Source organism: Oculina patagonica, chromosome 13 (genome assembly GCF_052425735.1).
Source record: "Oculina patagonica isolate OP01 chromosome 13, crgOcupat, whole genome shotgun sequence".
NCBI classification, from domain to species: Eukaryota; Metazoa; Cnidaria; class Anthozoa; order Scleractinia; family Oculinidae; genus Oculina; species Oculina patagonica.
In genome coordinates, this window is record NC_135770.1 from 28652345 (window position 1) to 28669296 (window position 16952).

The following is a 16952-nucleotide window of genomic DNA, read 5'->3' on the forward strand; positions in this document are numbered from 1 at the left end:
CTGAGCGCTTAAAGCCGAGATTAGGAGAAAAAACTGGAGAAAAAGACAAAAATCGTGGAAGAAATTTTAGGGTGAGATTTTGAGCGTTCTCCCCGTACAGAAAATTCATGCCACATCACTACAAAGTTTTTCCTTAGCAAATAATTGGTCATACGGGATCAGTAAATTTTCGTGTCTCTTTTGGTATAAAGAAACGACAACAATAAAATCAACAATCTTTCTTATTTCCTTTTTTTATGATACAATATTTTATAAGGGGAGGACCATTAAAAAATAACAGGAGGGGGGGGGGATAAAACATTTTCTGTGCAGAATCTTTTTTTTTATTATTTGAAGGCCTACTTATCTACAGGAACTTTTTTTCTGGCGCTGAAGCTTTGCATGAATATTTTTTCGCCCAAAGATACATTTTTTTTTGTAACGCATCTAAGATTCATGCAAAATTATCATTAATAAATAGCATCTCATTGTTACATTTCCGCAGATTTGTTCCTTGAATTGAGCGACACTGATTCAAGGACCGTTCATTTTTCTATAAAGGAGCTGAAGTGATTGGATAGGTAGTGCCTGTTTAATATAACCCCCCACCCCCCTTATTAGAAATGTAAACCCTGGTCTCCCTGCAAAAAAAGATGAATATCAGAAAAAATTACAGTTTAAAGTGATGATAATACTGTTTGTGCTTTTGATTTACTGTTTACTGATGGGAGGCCGGCAATTGTTAGTGTGGGTAAAGTGTGTTTGCAACCAAATAGTTGATAGTATTGAGCTGATGCTGTTCGCTTGGTATTTCTCAAACTAGGGGGGCATGATCCCCGGGAAAAGAACCTCAAAAACGCTATTTTATTAGGCATTCTGATGGGCGGTTCATATATGCCATTATACAACACTTACAGGTAATAGGCTCCATTCGATATATTAAAATTCAGCTTGATAGCGAGGCCTAGAGGACACAAACAAAAGAAATGAATAAACATGCTTTTGAAACTTCTCTTGTTTGTGTCCTCTAGGCCTCGCTACCAGGCTGAATTTTAATATATCGAAAGGAGCCTATTCCATTGCACGATTTTTTTTCAGTCACAACCACGTACAGGATTTTTTTTCTGACAAGTTTCGCTTGCAGGAATTTTGTGGTAAAAGTCACCCCCTTCCGGCTATTTCTAATGATCCGTCCCTAATGTTTAACGTACCCCGATATTAGGGTAATAAGAAGTTATGTTTCCAGGTTATTTTTAAAAAGGACGTTTAGGGTGCCAAACTTTAGCAGTTTATAAGAAAGAACAAACGTCACACTCTGTGTACGTTTTTCAAAATGTTTCGGCCTATTTCAGCGTCAAATTCTCCTATAAACCTAGTCACGGCTATCGTGTTGCGTGACATTTAGCAATCAGACTGTGAAAACTGCCAATATTGTCATGATGTTTACAGCGAGATGTTGTTCTGCCATGCAACAGCGAACAGTGCTCTGTTATGAAACATTGTCGGATAAGGTGGATTTCTTACAGTATCAAATTTGACTGGTGTTAAGGATATGGCAAAAATTACCGCGCAACGAACAAAACGCAGCCAAACATCGCGAAGGATTGTTGAATGAGGACACTGAGGTAAGCGAATTTCAAAATGTTTACGAATGCTCGACTGGTTTTTATTCAGTTTATCTCAACATTTCGCTCAGACAAATACTTGCTTCATTCTGCTAATCTTACGTCGCCCAATAAACGCGAAGGGGAATTTGTATTGTCAAATTCTTTGCGAATGCGAAGGCGGCAATCTTTCGAGTGTTGACCTAATTTGCATATTGGATCATGGCAGATAGTGTAATTTCGCTAACTTCGGGCATGCTCTAATTTACTGCTTTAAAAGATCCTAAAAAAACTAAACGGTAAAAAACTAAAACCATCCTTAAACTTGCCTCAGGAGGTTTTTCTTTTGAGATTCATTGCGTACCACATGCATTTTTTGGCGAGTTTGTTTGATGTCCCAACGAACACTCTTCAGAGAGGATTTAGGTACACTTATTAAAAAATATATATTAAATTTGTGAGCAGAGATAATGGACCGCTTTCACTGTCATTCAATTACAGAAGCATCAATCGAACTGGACGTGTGTGAAAATCATTTCAAACTGTCGCAAGGCTGACTCGACAATGCCACAAATTGTGTCAATTTGCGAAAATGTTTTGAAGAAAATACTGCAAATTGTTTTAATCTTTTTTCTCTTAAACAAGTGAATATTACAGTAAATGAATATCCTTGGCATATGTATCGGACTTGGGTCTACCAATATACAAAGTATGGGCGAAATCATATTTGGGCTCTATGACCGCCATTTCTTTGATTCTTACTGGCTTTAACACTTAAATTGCACTACAGTGCATTGCAAACCTTTTGAGCATTGAGTATGTCATGTATGCAAATGGATTAAGTCCCTGCCTTTAAATGCATGGCTATCAAAAACTTGTTTGACAGCCAGGAAAAAATCAGCCTTGACAAAAAAGCCTACAAATTAAGATTAAAAGCTGTGATTTTATTTTGAACCCTGAACAGGGCAGTTAAATACAAAAATATAAATTGAGTTGTTATATGTTGTTATTGCTGTTGGAGACCGTTGAACTCAGCAAACTTGTTTGATTTGTTTTGTTATTTCTTGAAATGACTCAGCGGAGGCAAAGCAGCGAGAGCAAGAAAGGAAAGATAAAGAAAAAGGTGAGCCTTTTGCAAATTCAATCGGGAATTTAGCTGCTGGTGTTATTCACAGTGGTGATAGGATTAAGCAGGGTTTGCTACTGGGCTTGAAGAGTCATCAAAGATTTATCAGGTTCTTATAAAACTCCTTTAAAGATGAAACCATAGGTTTTCTCCTTTAAAAGTCCGGGTATCCAAGGTGGATTGGAAAATAGGCCCCACAGGTATTTATTTGAGGTATAATAGGATGTAGCTATATTAGCCAGAAACATGGTTGGCAAAACTAATGAATAAAAACCCTTGCTTAAGAGACCTTGGGCTTGAATAAACTGCATGGGTCAAACAAACGCCGGGTCCAATAAGCCAAGTTTGAAATAAACACCAGGGGTGTTACATCAAGAAAAATACATAATACGGTACCACTAGAAATCCTGCCATCAGTAGGGTTTTGATTACTATGTCGTCCCTCCCTGCCTTGACAAATTTTACATGCAATGACCTGGGGAAATTGTGTCCTTGAAATGAATATTGCTGAACTGTCTTTGAAAGACAAGGTCAAACCATGGTAAAACTCACCCAACATGACAATCTGCATGAAGTCCTTCAGTTGTAAGAGCACTGCAGGTCTCTGGACATACTTTAACGAATCGAAATACAAAGCAATTACTACAATAGGGAGCTTATAATCAGAAGAGTCTTTTGTTCCTGTTGTTTGTTCTGTTGTTCTCTCTGAGGGTGGCGAGCTCATCATACAAGACCTTGTAAGAGGCTGCTGCTACCTGACCAATTTTTGGAGGGGTCAGGATCGGAGGGCAGGGCGGTTTTTTAAAATTTATGGTACGTTTGAAATGTTAATGAAATTTAAACCATTCAATATATTTTCTTGCCCCAGCTGTCAAGAACAGAAATATTGGCATTGCAGTGGCATTTTCCATCCTGGGTGTAGTCGCAGGTGCTGCAGCCATGTGGTTCTACATGAGAAGGAAATCTGCAAAGCCTAAGGCTGAAAGTATGTTGCTTTAATTCACAATTGCCCAATTTCGATATTTTAAAATTCAGCCTAAAACAATAGACAAAATCACCACCAGGCTCTGGGGAATAAATTAACCCGGCAAACTCTATAGTTTATTCTCCAGATTTAATATATCAAAATTGGGCTTTAATTTGTTTTAGACAAGAAGTTCCATGACCACTACACCTTTTGGGGGCAAAAATGCAAATTTATACAGTGGAACCCCGCTTTACGGACACCCGCTTAATACGGACACCCCGGTATTACGGACAGTTTCGTTGGTCCCGACGAAAACCTCATACATTTTCTCTTAAACTAACCCGCTTAATACGGACACCCGTTAATACGGACAACGGACACTTTTCCGTGTCCCGAGAAACAAACTCTTATACATTTTCAACCCCGCTTTACGGACACTGTTTATCTGTGCACCGACAATTTTCATTGTCGCGATTATTTGCTAACTTGAAGACATTGGACCCTAGTCAAATAATGACAGAACTCAAAGAGTTAAGCCCATTTTATTACAAAGAGTAGCTTATAGCGTGACTTACGGTGTTTGACCCTTGTACTGTTTTCTGACTGCTGTTCCTATTTAAAAGTTTCACTTTCTTTGCTAAAAGCTTCCGTGCAAAGTAAAGTTATCGACTCTTTCAAATGAGTTTGTGAAGTTTAAGAACGGTTTCGGTCAGAGTTTCAGTTACAAAGGAAACTTTATGGTAAACGTTCTATTGCTGTTGAAATGCGTTTTATTTCTTGTATGTATGGTAAGGTTGCGACATTTTCAAATTATTCCACTGTTGAGTTTATCAAAGCCTAGTTCGTTTGTATTACGAGATTAAAAGTTTTTTGTACAAACTATAGATTTTAGTCAGAGAGCTCACAGTTTGCTTTTGTTACAGTTACAGTACAACTAAACAACGTTTGTTGCCGATGAAATGGTATCAGTGACTTTTTTTCTGAGACCCCGCTTAATACGGACACCCCGTTAATATGGACAATTTGGTCTGTCCCCTTGGTGTCCGTATTAACGGGGTTCCACTGTAGTCTTATTCATGCACGTTGTGGAGTCATGCATCATGCAAACTTAATATGCTTCAAAATCTCAAGAAACTAAAAGATATCTATTGACAAAAATAAGAGTCTATGTTTAACATAACATTTTAAGGAAAAATGAACTAATTTTATCAGTAACTGGAAAAAGTGCAGTTTGTTTGTCAACTGCATGTTTACGCTTCAACAGGGTGTAAAAATAGGGCCCTAATGGGTCCGTGTGTTCTGCTGGCATAACGTATCAACATTGATATCTGTCTTCGGTTTTTCGGCTTACACCAAGATAATTCGTCACGCAAGTTATTATGACATTTGAAACCTTTAAAAGTCGTAACCCTTGTGCATGCAAAGCAACATGCCAGCTACCGCTGCGTACGTCACAAACCACAATAAGGTCTGTTTCAGCGCGTATAAATAGCAAACGTGCAAACTGAAAACATTCCAATATTTTTTATCTGTCGATAGCTCGTTATGCTTTCACTCGGACGTATACAGGATGGGATCTTTGGTTATTTTTTATTTCAAGTTAGCTAACGGGCGGTGAGAGTTTATTTTTTTTTCACTCCACGAAAAAAAAAGGCTGATCGCGTATTCGTCGTCGTTAGCGACCACTGCGTACGTCACGAGCCACAACTCTGAAAGCAGCCGAAACCCGTCGTACACACACGTACTTATATAGCGGGACAGAGAGCTCTTAGCAGGAGCCTGGGCTCCCCATTGTTACGCTCTTTTGTTACAAATTTTGTATTTACACGCACTTTTTTTATATCAGAAACCAAAAATTTTTTTGATTTTTGTTTATTTTTATGATGTAGACTAGTTGATTGTTAGGATAGCAAATTTAAATGATAGATATACCTTTTTACTAAGTCTACAAAAAGGAAAGTATCTGCTATCTATTGTTACATACTTTCTATTGTTACCACTTTCTATTGTTACAGACTTCTATTGTTACATCTTTCTATTGTTTTATACATTCCATTCCCTCCTTTGATAGCAATATGTTCTGCTTGGCATTATGCCATTTGGCATAATAGCAGCAGAACACAAAAATGGACAGGACAGGCCTCTTTATATGAGAACGTCTTGTTTAAGCAGTACAATGGATTGTCATTGCTATGAACTTTTTGGAACGTGATTAATTTTGCATGGCTTCACTGAGTCTGAGAGTTTTCCAAACTTAATTTAAACCCTAGCCTGCGAACGCAGACGCATTTCCGGCTGTCGCTTCTCTCCGCCGAAAAATAGCTTTTTTCGGTAGAGAGAAGCGACAGCTGGAAATGCGTCTGCGTTCGCAGGCTATTTAAACCCTTGCTCGTGGCCGGCTTTACCAGTAACTTCCTAGTTAAACTCCTTCTACTGTGTGCATCAGCCTAATGTCAACACAAAGCTACTTCTTCTTTTTTAATAAATTAAAATGTATGCAAAACAGTTAATTGATCTATCAGGGTACTGATCATTGTATATGATCCAAATTTGTGTTATTTTTACAAAACACTATGGTGATAATCAAGATGATAATACTGATGATGAGTGTGAGGATGAGGATGACAATGATGACGACATTCGTGATAATGTTGATGATGATTAGCCAATAATGTTATACGTTAATATTCTTTTTGTTTTTCCTAGGATTTGGATTTGATGGTGTAGAGGATGTGAACTACTCAGGAGGAGAAATGATGTACACAAACCCAGCATACAGTACTGTTGGAGATGAAGGCGTTGTCACTTTCAGCAAACAAAAAATCAAAAATGATAGTGTATAAATAATCAGTTGATAGTTTATGAGGATCAGGGTATGGTTACTAACCATTAGGTCACCTGATGCCTTTTTCTAATAATTTTGTTTGGAAACAGTAAATAAATGCTTCCATTCAAATTCAATTAATTTCTTAAAATAGTGAGACCTTTATCAGCTCCTAGTTCTTAAGCCCCAATATCCACATACAAATTCTCCTGACTGATCTCCATACATTTTCCTATGGCATTGTTGGGAGAATTTGTTAAATGGTCAAGGCATTAAGCAATTTTCCCTTTGGTGACCATTCTATTAATTCTCATAAAGTCATCTCTTGATTTAGTATACATGTTAGTCACTCTTGGGCCTTAAAGGTTTAACCCCTTTCTCTGATTGGTCACGCTGCATTTAGATCAAAGTATTAGTGCTTGTTAAAATTTACTGACAAAAACAGAAAAGCCATCCAATGGTGCTAACTCATTTACATTACAGTGATGCTGTGCCGTTCCAGAAAATATCCATACCCCTCTCATGAAAGGTTTTTGGTTTGACACCCCAAAAAGCCCTTTTGAAATCCCAGGTTAGCTTTATACTTTAAAACTTTGGCTTTTGAATCCCCCCCCCCCCCCCCAGTTCGAAATTGTTAAAATTTTCATAGTCCTCCAGAGGGGTGAGTTTGGATATTTCCTGGAACCGCTCAGTAATTAATTATTTTGACACCTGTCATCAGCCTTGTATCTCATTCTTAGGCAGTACCTGACCCCGCCCAGGAGTATAAATGGGCGCTAATGAAATACTGGGGTGATAGGACCACTAAATGGGGGACAAGTGCTGGCACTATCATTTTATAATTCTATATGAGATTTAGGGTTTGTCCAAGTGCCCTAGTCATACGCTTTTGAGTACGTTACTAGATAGAATATCGCCTCTGAAAGTCAGTAGTGTCACTGTTTAATAGTAGTTATTTTACCTGCAAATTTGTTCGTAGTTTAGAACTTGAGTGTGTATTCATCAGATACACAATTGTTGTATTGACAATAAGGGTATTTCGTTTGCCCATTTGCTATCATGTTAAAGCTTCTAAAATATGCTTTTAAAATATATATATATTGCAATTTATATTTTTTTTGTAAACATGTAAACTTGTTGCTGATAAGTTAAGCCTGCAATGCAGGGGTATATTGAGTAAGCAGCACCACCACTGCCATCTTGGATTCGGAAAACAGGGAAGGCTTGGTTTAAAGGTGGCGGGGCGTTTTGAAACGTGGGGGGGGGGGGAGGGGGCATCGTTCTCTAAGCCAAGCGCATACCCCCGTTTGGGGGTGCATCCCCCTACTTTCCTAAAATGTCTTCAACAGTGTCCGTAAATCGATTTGTGGCAATGCATAACTAAGAAGTGTAGACGATCCTGCTTCATGGTGCTATTTGGATAATTGCTCTTTTTACATCGGGGGGCAGAAAATGTACGGGAAATGATGCCACAGGTATTGTCAAATACAATCGTAACAGATTGTGGACCTCACTCCTAGTAGCGTTTCGGGGAGAGGAGTTTTGTTGAAAGTCCTACACTTTACTATCCTGCCAAGCAAGATCCTGATAAAATGATTTGTGTCTTGACAAACCAATTTATGCTGCATGAGCGATACTTCCAGTACTGAAATGTGGGGGGGGGGGGGGTGAGCACCCCCAAATTTTTGTTTGGGGGGCTACACCCCCCTGCTCCACGGTCTATGTGGTGTGAGTGGAAAAAGTGGCCTTAAAGTTTGTCACGTCCTTGTCCTAACTGGCCATGTTTTTCAACTCCAAGGTGGTGGCCAGATACGGAAAACAATTTTATCTAGTAAATGTTTCCCACCAAAAATGAATGCATTGCAAGTTAGCTGATTTGTAAGTAGCTTATTTTTGTAGTGCAATATTTTTTATAAGACATTATCTTGAATAAGGTAAAAAGAATTTTTTATAACATAATATTTTTCTACAAAATATTGCCTGTGTATTTTCACAAGTCAAAATTGCATACAATGTGTTTATAGCAGTTAAATAATCTAGCACTTTAAATTAAATAGTTGTAGCTAGATATTATTGATATGAGTAATTGAATATTAATTAACACAAGCAAGCATGTTACCATATTTAAAATTAGTTTATGGAAATTATTTTATACATTTTGGCAGTAATTTGATATTAATTGTGTCCAGAAATTAACGAAAACTGCTGCATTAAAATGGTTTCAAGAATGCTGCCAATATATTTATGATCTCTCACAGAGAATTCACTGTAATCAAAAAACATTGTCAGTTAGTTCAAATAAACAATAAGTTAATGTTACAGAGTTGTTTTATTGCAAAATATTTTATATGTGAAGTCTTTGCCACAAGATCCAAACCCATACCCTTGTAGTTAAATTGATTACCATTTGGTACCTGGTATTTACTAAGCAACGGTTTTCTGTCATTATTTTTCACAGATATATCTTTCCATTTTACCTGCAGCTTATTATACTTCAAATAAATGCTCGAGGGGCTTACCTATTCATAACTCCACCTTAGAGACCGGCGATTATTCGGAACCTGCGGATTAATTGAGAAAATGCGGCATATATATTTCAGCCTGAAAAAGACACCCCTTTTGGGTGGAGCTTTGCTGAGTGTATAGTTCAATATATGAAGTACCACTATCAAGTGCCCAGGTCCCACCAGAGTACTCCCAGTTGGGAGCAAAATCGCCCAGACTCCCAGTAGGATGCAAATGTTTCAAAAGTATTACCGTCTGGCCTCATAGCTCAGTTTGTAGATCTAATCCAGAGGTTGTGGGCTCAAATCCTACTGAGGTCAAGAAGATTTAAATTGCCCCACTGGGATCACAGCCAAATTCCCTTTGAAGGTAAAATGAACCAAAATTTCGGCATTCTTTCTTTAGCCATTTAAAGCAACCAAACACTTAAAACATTCATTATAAATATTGCTTTCCGAGCATTAAAGGGACTATGTCACGGGTATTTCGCAGTTTTTTGCTCTAAACTGTTCTGAATTTAGTGGTAGGCAACGAAACCCTAAAAAACATTATCTTTGAACAAGAAGGAACATATAACCTTAATTTGCAGATAGAAATCAAGCTACGCCCATGAATATCGATATTTTGAAGACGTTTGCCTAATTTTCACAAATTGAAATCCGTTTCCATCTGCAGCCAAAGATGCTCATTACAGTTTCAGTGCTCGAAAAAAGCAATTTTTAATAAAAATGGACTCTTATTTTTAGGTTTCCTGCCACACAAGTTTGTAAAAAAATTGTGACAGTCCCTACAGCAAAACTACAAAGATTTCTGAAGGCTTCACAAGACGTTTCCAAAATCGACCAGGTACTTGAATGGAAGGAATGGAACAGGCACTTCTTTTGACGTTTTTATACATCTTTGCAATCAAAGAGACCATTGTCAATTGAAGAGTGAATACTGCAAAGTTTGAGGGTTTGAGTAGTTCAAGTATTTCTGAAAGGACCTATTTAGGTTCAAATAATGGTAATTACATTTTTTACTTAATTTGAATCAGCCCAATAAGCTTGGCTTGAAACCTGGTATAGGTATGAAAGTTATTTGAAGATGTGAGCTATGCTTTCATTCACAATTTTTTTTTTGTACTCAGGAGTCGATAATTAGAAACACAAAAATTATAATTCAACTCAAAGAATATTTCTCGATGCAAATTCAAAAGCACGACAACGCAGTGTAAAACTTTCAATGAATAAATTTGTGTTGTATGAAATAAATTTATTATTGTATGCATAATTACATATACACCGGGATATACAGCTTTTTGAAGATCTTTTCCAGTAAATCATTGAACTGTCCAACCTCATTCCCAGGGCCTACTCTGCATTTAAGATGAGACCGCCATTTTGAAAAGTCATCGCCAAGAAGACCCTGGGAAACAGGCCGTGAACTGTCACAATATTTCAGGGCATGCTAGTGTATTACACAGAAAAGAGAGGTTGAAAGAGATGGCTTGCACTGAAGAATGGCTCACAGAAAGTTGCAGATGCATGGAAAAAAATTGAACTAGCACAGAATGGACAATTGCCCATTGCTGTGCTTTACATGTGAACACTGCTAACTGTCACTTGCCTGCCAACTTAAACTGCATTGTCATTAATAATCGTAAGTTTTTTGCATTTGCATTTTACATGCAAATATCGCTTGCATTTGCATCCCAGGCTGCATTCCATGTACAGTAGGATACCATGAAGATCTTCAGAGTGGATTTCAAAATTGTCACATACTGGCACACAAGTAGTCAGCATGTTTTAACTGGCTATTTTAGTGCTACCCTCTTTACTTACTTCAGATGGCTTATTTTAGGTAACAATAACAAAGGTAGACTAAAGAAACCTTGGCGTATCTTCAGTGTGGAGAGTAAACAGAATGCACTGGAAAGAACCAAGCTTAACCTGAAAGTGCATCTGTCTCTCATCGGTCCTGACACTGTCAACATTTTTTTCTTGGGAAATACACACAGCTACAGGTTGTACATGTATATACAAAGCTGGGTGTCCCAGGTTGCATTCTATGATGGTTACATTTATACTGAAGATCTTTTTCATGAATTTTCAAAGTGTGAGACAAACTGGTAATTGATCATAGCAAGTGTGCAATTCAGACGACTTACAGTATTCTGGCTTAGATCAAATAGTCACCTAGCTAGGCTAAATTATGTCTCGCACATAATTTTAATACAGGTACTTATTTATACAAATAAAACAGTTATGAAAAAACACCTAGATGGTAGCTGTAGAGTGTTATTTTTACACTGCTCCAACTTGGAAGCTAAAAAATAGTCAAACTGACATCAAAGTACAAGTTTACGCTCGAAGATATAAATCCATACACAGTTTACTTTCCAGCAGTTGCCATTGGATTTCTTAACACCAAGATCACAGAATCCCCCCTGAGAAACATCTTGGCGATATATCTGTCCTTATTAACTGGCTTTGCCTTTTTTCCTTTTCCTGACTTTGGTGTTTCAGTCCACATTTCTTTAACATTCTCTAATACCATGTTGCAATGCCTGTCAAAAGCTTTCACTCTAGCAAGCAGCTTCTTGTTGTTTCGACAGTTGATCAGAACTTGAGTGTTGTTCTTTACAGATTGCGTTAAGACAGATAAAGGACCCGTGTTGAATTCTTCTTGCTCTCTTTGAGCGAGCTCCTCTGGAGTCATTTCGCTCTTCGGCTTGGCCATTCTACGGAGAAAAAAGAGCTAAGTCAATTGACAGGGTAAAGCAAACCGGTTCATGACAACTACAACTATGATTCAAAATTTTGCAGCATCGACAAGTCAGATTACAAAAATACGTCACTACACAAATCTAATGGCAAAAAGCAACAAAAATTAAGGTGTTCCTTACAAGGATGCCATGTTGCCTGCTAGATATTTTGCGATTACAGACTTGTCCTTTCAGAAACTTGAAGAACGGAAGAAAACGTTTTGGAGCGCTGATCAAAAAAGATTGCTGGCGCGTCTTCTGTACAGCGCACGCGCCTCGAAATTCCGCTTGGTAACCACTCCTTTCACGTTGCCTTTGCGTTGAAAGCTCTTGAAAGCAAAGTTCCTCGGAAAGGAGAGTTTTATGGTATTTTGACGTTGATTTCTCGGTAGAAGAACTCAGAGTTGTTGTTGTATAGTCGAACTCTTACATAATGTCTCTCGCAGACGAACTGTTGGCAGATTTGGAAGAGGCCGCCGAGGAAGGTGATGTGGATTTTAGAGACAATGATGAGGATGGAATTGAAGAGGCAATGGAAACAACAAGCGACTTAGACACGGATTCAAGATCCGTCAAAAGTGTTGCTAAACTAAAAGATAGTAAACAGTTAAGTGACGTTCTCTCTGGGATCGAACGGTTCGGCAATCAAACCCGCGATCGAGTGTTCGGTCCCGTAGAAGTCGACCCCGAGTATCAGCTGATTGTGGAAGCTAACAATCTGACGGCTGAAATCGACAACGAAATCAACATCATTCACAAATATCTCCGTGATCTTTACGTGAAACGTTTCCCAGAGTTGGAATCACTAGTACCTAATCCGATGGACTACATACGCACTGTGGAACTGTTAGGAAATGATCTTGAGGCGTCCAAAGTTGATTTAACTGATGTGCTGCCACCAGCCACAAAGATGGTTGTTAGCGTTACAGCTTCAACGACTCAAGGTGAAAAGCTCGAGGAAGATGAAGTTGAACGTCTCATGGAAGCTTGTCAAACTGTTACTGATTTGCTGGATGCCAAGTTTAAGATCTTTCAGTATGTTGAATCTAGAATGACATTTATTGCTCCTAATCTGTCAATCATTGTTGGAGCATCAACTGCTGCCAAGCTTATGGGATCCGCTGGTGGACTAACAAGCTTGTCTAAAATGCCGGCTTGTAATGTTCTTTTGTTGGGTTCCCAGAAGAAAACACTGTCAGGATTTTCCAGTGCAGCAATCATGCCACATACAGGACACATTTACTTCAGTGAGTTTATACAGGTGGGTTGGAATGTCGGTTGCTTTGCCCAAAAGGTCATCTTTGACCTTGGTTATAAATAAATGAATAATAATTCTTGTCACAAGGTCTGAAAACTTCCCAGCGAAGCTTTCGACTGCATCGCACAGTCTTCATCAGCGATTATGAAGTGAAATTTTCAGACCTTGTGACAAGAATTATTATCACGTTGTCATGTGAATGCATGTTGTTTAATCATGTGACAACTGGTGGACATCAATGCCCAACGTTGAACAGAGATTCAGAGATATGATCTACAGTACCGCTCAGAAATAAGCGTCCCAAAACATACGCGAAAAACGCGTATGCTTTTGCGTATACGCGCGTCTGGGTATCTGCATATATGCGTCTGCGTATCTGCGTATGTGCGTCTGCGTATGTGCGTATGTGCGTATACCCTGAATTCGCGTATGCTCTTTAGTATGTATGAGCTAGCTTATTGTTTTTTCTTTTGTCCATAGTTGATTGTTCTTTCAATGGCCTAACATTGCTACATGTAAAATTTAAATACAAGGAAGACTGACTAAATCATGCCGTGCGAAAGCGACAAACGCCGGAAGTTTTACAAAATATAAAATGCGTTCCGTTTGTTACAATAAATATTGCAGTTGACTGTCGTTTAATACACAATACATCAGAAACACTAGTCATCGGGTTTTCACTGCAATGAGAAAATTTCTCTTTTCGTTTGAGTCATCGTTTTAATTTATCCCAAACAGAACCGAGTAAAGCCAGGGATTTCATTATTTTCGCTACCTGCCGTAACACTTCAACAAGCAAACAAACGAAAATTAACAAGCGTTTGTAATTCATTCTTGGTCATTACCTTTTATTTACGTGTTGGCTCCTAAAGGACATTTAGTTTAATGAACCAACGTTAGGAATGAAGTTCGTCGCGTTCATCGGCTCGCTCTGGAATGTCGTTTTGTCGGCGTACGTGATCATCTTTTGAACTGTCGAGAGCATTTGAAATCCCGCATGTCTCGAACAATTTCCTGGCAATCGCTTCTACAATTTCGGCCTGAGGCTGTTTCTGTTCCTTCGCCTTTTAAAGTTGAGTTTAATTGCAGAATCACCGCTTGTGTGACTCTCTACGTCCAGAGAGAAGAAATCAATCTTGTTTTGGCTTGTTGTCGCGACACCAGAGACTGGCCAATCAGAAGCGGTCGTTCTCACGCGCTAGGTAAACATTGTAACACGATCTGATAGAATCGGCTGGATGTAATAGTTTTGTTCAAAACCGAACACACTTTTAACACCACGACTTCTCTGCTAAATGAAATCACTTAAGATGAGTTTTAATTTATTGGATCTAGGATATACAGACAAATAACAGCACATCGTGTTCCATTTTGATGACATTTAAACTTCACGCGGCTTGCTTGATTTGTTCTCTGGCGACTTTGCAACGAACTACAGGTCTCTGGCGATTTTGCAGTTCTTCTGGACGGCCTCTACCTCAGCAACAACTTTCAATTTGAAGGTTTAGTTGTTTGGAATCAAGTTGCTTTTGGCATGATGATCGATAACCGCTTAATTCTTTCGAAGAACGCGTGATTGTTTGAGAAGGGATTCTGAACTCAGGTGAATGTTTCGTCACGCGTATGTACCGTTCTATTAATAAATTCATCTTTTATCAGTGATTTGTTGTTTTGCAATATTATTACATAGTTGTGACTTGAGGAAAATGTTGATTCGCTGCGCGTGGATTCTTAGAACCAGAGATATAATTATTTTCGCTTCTCGACGGCGTGTGCCGAAGTCAAAAGCTGTCTCCCGCAAAAACTCGGATAATTTCATATCGATTTGTTGTCGAATAAAAGCACATCGTTTTCTTTCGTTTCAACGCTTGAGCGACCCTTTCAAGGTTGAACTATCGGGAAGTTCACGTTTATGAGCGGCTGAATCTTGTTACATGTAACGTAAACAAAACTCTCGTCTGTTTGTCTCGAAATGCCAAACGATAATCGTCCTAAAACTACGTACTTCAAGGCAAGACAAACACTAATCGATCGTCTGCCGCCTTTTAAAGTTTTTGTCGCAAAGATTTTTCTTTTGTTTTTCCCAATTATACAACACAAAGAAAACTTAGAGGAATGAATAACAAAGAACTGCGTATGTGTTTATGCTTCGTTGCATACGCGCGTATGCGTATGTGCGTATCTGCGTATGCGTATGCGCGTATGTGCGTCTGCGTATGTGCGTATAAGGTGCGTATACGATGGACGCTTATTTCTGAGCGGTACTGTACACAGATACGATCTTCCCACCATTTTCAACCACCTGATGCCACGTGATTAATCGCTGTTGAAGACTGTGCGATGCAGTCGAAAGCTTCGCCAGGAAATTTAAGACCTTTTGACAACAATTATTATTCGTTTAAGTATGCAGTTTTTAATATGAGGAATACATGTATCCTGTCACCTCTTCTGCAACACAGTGTTAAACAAGAACTGATAGTGTCTTTAGACTTACTATAAAATTTACATGGTGCAAAGAAGCTTGCCTGTGGGCAAGTTAAAACCATTGGGAGCTAGCCCAAAGGTCTTTCTCAGTGGCCTTATTTCATCTGCCAAGAAAAAAATCCAAAAAATGTAACTTGCCCATCGGTCAAGTGATAGATAAAATGGCTTTCGTTACTTTTAAGGGACTCGCGCTATATAAAGGGAAAAAACTGTCTAAATGCACGGGCAAAATGGCGTAAACAAATGACGACTCTACTAAAAACGCATCGCGAACAATTAACGGTAAGTGAATTTACTTTTAATTTACAAATATAGAACAAGTCAATGAAGGCAATTTTTTAAAATTAACAAATTTAGAACGAGTAAAATAAACCAAAATCTCGCACTAACAAAACAAAAGTGTCATCATAGCAAGCTCTGTACATACAAATTTCTTCGTTCTTTACAGAAATCGCGTAGTCTAAATTTGTCAGTTACACCATTTTGCTCGTGCATTTAGACAGTTGTTTTCCCAATATAGCGCGAGTCCCTTAAAAGTAACGAAAGCCGATAAAATCTGCTAGCCCAACAGGAAAGTCCACCAGCCCTGCTCTATTTAATTGGACTGCACTTTCTTTGCACACTGATTAAGTTAAGGCAAATTCACTCCAGTGTGTGCAAAATAACTAGTAGGTGAAGCAAGCACTTATTGTGTATGACAGTTTTGTCTGTTAATACATGTACCACATCAAACAAGAATGATATTTGATGGCCAGGGTTGTAGCTTACAGCTGGCTGCCATCTAATTTTACTGGCTAAAAGAGAGCTTATCAACGGCTGAAATTTCACTAGAAAACAAAGACTCGGGGTAATTTTGAAGGAACACAAGCCAGGAAAGCTGGCTGAGCTTGTTAATGAGCCTGCTTAGTTTTTTCTTGCCTACATCCTTGGATGGCTTGAAGTATTTGTTGATTCGGCAGCTATTTTTATCGCTCAGACAATAAGTTCAGAGCACATAAGAGAAGTGTTCCAGTGCAAATGCAGTTTAAAACTTATTGGATTGAAAATCTTTGTCAACTTATATTTTAGGACATGCCTGCTGATTTGAGAAAGAAAGCTGCCAGAGTAGTGGCATCAAAGTGCTCGCTTGCCGCAAGGGTCGACAGTTTCCATGAGAATTCAGATGGGTCCGTGGGACAACAACTCAGGGAGAATATTGAAGGGAAGTTTGACAAGTGGATGGAGCCACCACCTTTTAAAGAAGCGAAGGCCCTGCCAAGACCAGATGATGCTCCTCGTAAAAAGAGAGGTGGCCGCAGGGTGCGAAAAATGAAAGAGAAGTTTGCTGTGACTGAGATGAGGAGACAAGCCAACAGATTAGAGTTTGGTCAGATTGGGGAGGACGTTTACCAGACTGACTTGGGTTTCTCTGTGGGAACAATGGGAAGGAAGGAGAACACTGGTCGGGTTCGAACACCTG

The 16952-nt window shown here is 38.7% G+C and overlaps 3 protein-coding genes across 3 annotated transcripts in view; 2 read left to right on the forward strand and 1 right to left on the reverse strand.

Moving 5' to 3' along the window:
* LOC144637230 (uncharacterized) overlaps window positions 1-6838 on the forward strand; it is a 36381-nt gene extending 29543 nt beyond the window's left edge. The window contains exons 27-29 of the mRNA XM_078496357.1: window positions 2662-2706; window positions 3578-3694; window positions 6383-6838. Coding sequence (XP_078352483.1) covers window positions 2662-2706; window positions 3578-3694; window positions 6383-6519 — 299 coding nt within the window. The 3' untranslated portion in view covers window positions 6520-6838. The remainder of the gene's footprint in view (window positions 1-2661; window positions 2707-3577; window positions 3695-6382) is intronic.
* Window positions 6839-11196: 4358 nt separating this feature from the next.
* LOC144637310 (small nuclear ribonucleoprotein Sm D2) lies at window positions 11197-12036 on the reverse strand. The gene is made up of 2 exons (XM_078496443.1): window positions 11893-12036; window positions 11197-11727 (listed from the first exon to the last, which is right to left on the reverse strand). Exons 1-2 carry the CDS (start codon window positions 11901-11903, stop codon window positions 11379-11381), a joined length of 360 nt encoding a protein of 119 aa, XP_078352569.1. The 5' UTR covers window positions 11904-12036; the 3' UTR covers window positions 11197-11378.
* A 4-nt stretch (window positions 12037-12040) lies between these two features.
* On the forward strand, window positions 12041-16951 carry LOC144637102 (U4/U6 small nuclear ribonucleoprotein Prp31-like; the record flags this gene model as incomplete). The annotated part of the gene is made up of 2 exons (XM_078496258.1): window positions 12041-13012; window positions 16562-16951. Coding segments are annotated over exons 1-2 (1218 nt in total), but the record flags the coding sequence as incomplete, so codon positions are not given.
* Window position 16952: the final 1 nt, after the last annotated feature.